The sequence below is a fragment of the Drosophila persimilis genome, unplaced genomic scaffold (genome assembly GCF_003286085.1).
Source record: "Drosophila persimilis strain 14011-0111.01,24,50 unplaced genomic scaffold, DperRS2 tig00001261-arrow-arrow-pilon, whole genome shotgun sequence".
Taxonomy (NCBI): domain Eukaryota; kingdom Metazoa; phylum Arthropoda; class Insecta; order Diptera; family Drosophilidae; genus Drosophila; species Drosophila persimilis.
The window spans coordinates 122-3684 of record NW_020825445.1 but is presented as its reverse complement, the minus strand read 5'-3'; the positions used below and the strand labels follow the sequence as shown (position 1 = coordinate 3684).

The 3563-nt window shown below is 50.0% G+C and overlaps 1 protein-coding gene across 1 annotated transcript; it reads left to right on the top strand.

The window, feature by feature from the left end:
• The first annotated feature begins 519 nt into the window (after positions 1 to 519).
• Positions 520 to 2531, top strand: LOC6601696 (protein sprouty). The gene has a single exon (XM_002026672.2). The coding sequence runs from the start codon at positions 601 to 603 to the stop codon at positions 2512 to 2514; it is 1914 nt and encodes a 637-aa protein (XP_002026708.2). The 5' UTR covers positions 520 to 600; the 3' UTR covers positions 2515 to 2531.
• The last annotated feature ends 1032 nt before the right edge of the window (positions 2532 to 3563 follow it).

The following is a 3563-nucleotide window of genomic DNA, read 5'->3' as shown; positions in this document are numbered from 1 at the left end:
CGCTAAATGTTTAGAAATTCTGTAAAAGCATCATGATTATCAGTATGATGGATTGAAAAACCTTTAAACGTTAGATATATCTCAGGAATTGACTGAAATATCAGTAGATATGTTTAAACTAAGGAGAAATCTCATTAAACTTTAGATACGAGTGATGCAGCAGAGCCCCTCGGTTGATTTGAGCACTGCTTGCTTTGGCCTGCAATAATATTCTAAGATATTCTATAGATATAATCCCTAAACTAATGAAAATCTTTCTTTCTTTTTCGTTTACAGATAGCAATCGTAGCAAAAAAGGCAATCACTGCAAAAGGATGAAGGCAAATCGAGCTGATTCCGAGGGCAGAAACTATTATCGAAGGCATTGAGAGACCCGAGAGAGAGAGAGAGAGAGAGCGAGATATATCCAGAGAAAAGATATATATGCAATAGCGAGAGAGAGCGAGAGAGAGAGAGCTCTGGAGGCAGAGGAGGCGGTGGAGAGGAGACGGGAGAGAGGAGAAAGGAGAACGAGAGGAGAGGAGAGAGGAGAGAGAGTGAGTGAAAGAGAGAGTGTAGCAGGAGAGGAGCGGTAGCGGGAGTATTGGAGTACAACACTACATGGATCGCAGAAATGGCGGCGATCCCTTGGCGCCACCCCGGCCCCCGAAGCTATTACCGCGCGTGCATCGACCAAGGGCGCCGGAGCCGACAGCACTAAGTGGTGTCCAGGGAGGAGCATCCGTGGCATCGACAGCAGCAACCACAGCAGCAATCCACAATAATAATTCACAGCAGCAACAACTTAGTATTAACGCAACGACGACAGCGACAGCGACAGCGACAGCGATAGCGACGACGATAAATAATAACACGATATCGATAATACCCGCATCACCGATTTCGGCCGATTACGATTCCGATTATCAGATCCATCATCTGACATTTCTGCCACAGCGACCGAGCAGCTTGAGTCGCAACAGCAGCAACGCCTCCTCATCGACAGCGACTGCGACTAGCAGTAGCACGGGAACGGGAACGGGCACCGGCACGGGCTCGGGCTCCATTTCCGTATCCGGTTCGAGCTTCCGCAGACGGCCGCCAGCACCGGCGCCACTGTTGAGCCTAGCATCCGCGGCGGAGAACAACAACTTCCTTAGTCATTTCCAAACCAGCGCTGATCAACCAGTGCCCCAGTCTCCAGTCACACTGGCGCAACCGCGACCCGAGTCCGAGAGGCTAACGAACGAGTATGTGGACACGCCGCTGCAGCATGCCACGCGCATGCAGCATCCGGCTGGGCAGCAGGACAATGGCCAGACGACAACGCATCATTTGCTGTTGCTGCCACAGCGGCAGCAGCACCATCAGCACCTGCAGCACCTGCAACACCCACACCCGCACCAGCACTCGCATCACCATCAGCAATCCTCCTTTGGCCAGCAGCCACCTCATGTCCGGCTGGGAGCGACGACGGCGGCAACGACGGCGACGCAGGGAGGAGCCGGAGCCGGAGCAGGAGCAGGAGCAGGAGGAATCGATCATACCGATGGCTTATTACATTCACATTTGCACTCCACAACGCCAGCGCAACAGCAGCAGCATCACCTAAGCAAAGGACAACCCGCCACAAAGCCTCGACTGGGACTGGGACTGGGCTTGGGCTTGGGCCTGGGTCTGGGACTGTCGCAGCAGCCCATCACGCAACCCATCATCACCAAGCAGCCGACAGCCACAACACCCGCCACGCAGACGCTCCAGTCGCAGACGCAGACGAGCAAGGAGCACATGCACGCACTGGAGGAGCTGCTGCAGGCCCAGCCCGGCAACGGAGGCGGCGGACCCGGACCCATTGTGATGGGGGGCGATCCGACGCTAATGATACCCATTGTGTGTCCGCGGTGCGGCCGCTGCCGCTGCGAGCAGTGCCAGAGTCCGCGCCCGCTGCCCCAGACATGGGTCTGCAACAAGACCTGTCTGTGCAGCGCCGAGTCCATCATCGACTATGCCTCCTGCTTGTGCTGCGCCAAGGCGTTGTTCTACCACTGTGCGCGGGACAACGACATGGACTGCGATGACGGCAACGGCACCCCGTGTGTGGACAATCCCTGCTCCTGCGGCCCCTACAAGCGCACCCAGAGATGGGGCTGGCTGGGGGCACTGTCGATTGTGCTGCCATGCCTGTGGTGCTACTGGCCGATGCGGGGTTGCATGAAGCTCTGCGAGAAGTGTTACGGGCGGTTTGCGGGCCGCGGGTGTCGCTGCCAGGGCGTGGGCGGGGCAGGCGGCATTGGCTCCACCAGCAGCATGCTGCCGATTGTGCCACTGGGCGTCAACGGAGCCAACGGCGGACTCGGCGGCGGCCTCAATGGGACGACCAACGGAGGGCAGATCGGCGGAGCAGGCATGGGACCCTTGAGCCAGGCCAATGGCAAGGCCATTGATCATGGCTGCAGTGCGGCCGCCAGTCGCATCCTTCGCAAGGGCGACCTCACCCCCGAGAAGCGGCTCCTCGACTCCAGTCCGGACTACTAGAGGGGGGAGTCTGTGGTCTGCCCCCCCCCCCCCCCCCCGTGTTCTGTGTGTGGTTTTTCCCAAGCCGAAAAAACCTCAGACACAGGGCAAAGAAAATTCACCAAGCAGGAGCTGGAATCTGGAGCTGGAAAGTGCGGTGGAACCCAACCCCTAAAAATATATATAGTATATATACGAAAGAAAATATTTAATATATGAATTAAAGGATATAAAAACAAGAGGAAAGAAAGAATGAACGAAAGAAAGAAAGAGAAAAAATTAAATAACCAAAGACTGCAAACAGATAATTATTAATTATTAGAAATGTTATTTAAAAAAAATACAATTTTTTTTTTTTGCTTAATTAAAAAAGGAAAGGGAAATGAAAAAGAGAAGCGGGAACCCGGGGAAACCGGGAAAACCGGGAAAAGAAAGGGAAAACTAAAGGATTAGGGATTTATATTTGGCTTTTTATGATGATGTGTTTTTTGTATTATTTTCACTTTTTTTTTTAATTTTAAATTTTAAAATTCAATGTTCAATTTCTAAGTCAAATTTTTAATTTTTAAACAATATATTTTGTATGTATAAAATGTATTCCAATGAATTTTCCAATGCGAAAAACACACACACACACACACACTCACACACAAATGTTTGTACCGGGGGGGTGGGGGGTAAAAGGAGAGTAGAGGAAACCCTTTTTTTTATTTTCATACAAAAAGAAAAACAAAGAAAAGAAAAGAAAAACGATTTGAAATGAGGCATAACACCAGATTATATAGTACCATATATAATCCTATATACAAAATGAATACATATACTACGGAGCGGAAGAGATAAGTTTTTAGAGAAATATTGCAAATGGCATAAGAAATTGTAGTCGAAAAATATTATACCACGTCCATTTTTGATGTTGTAGCAAAAACACACGCATAAAATATTGTACGAATTTAAAGAAATTCTTAACTTAAATATTGATGTATCTACGATGTGCCGTAACGTGTATTTCTTAATGGGAACCATAGACCAGGATCCAGTACTCGTGTGTAAATGTGCTTATAAATGTA

Excerpts from the sequence above, each read along its gene's own strand:
- LOC6601696 (XM_002026672.2), top strand. The coding sequence starts at position 601 with ATGGATCGCAGAAATGGCGGCGATCCCTTGGCGCCACCCCGGCCCCCG.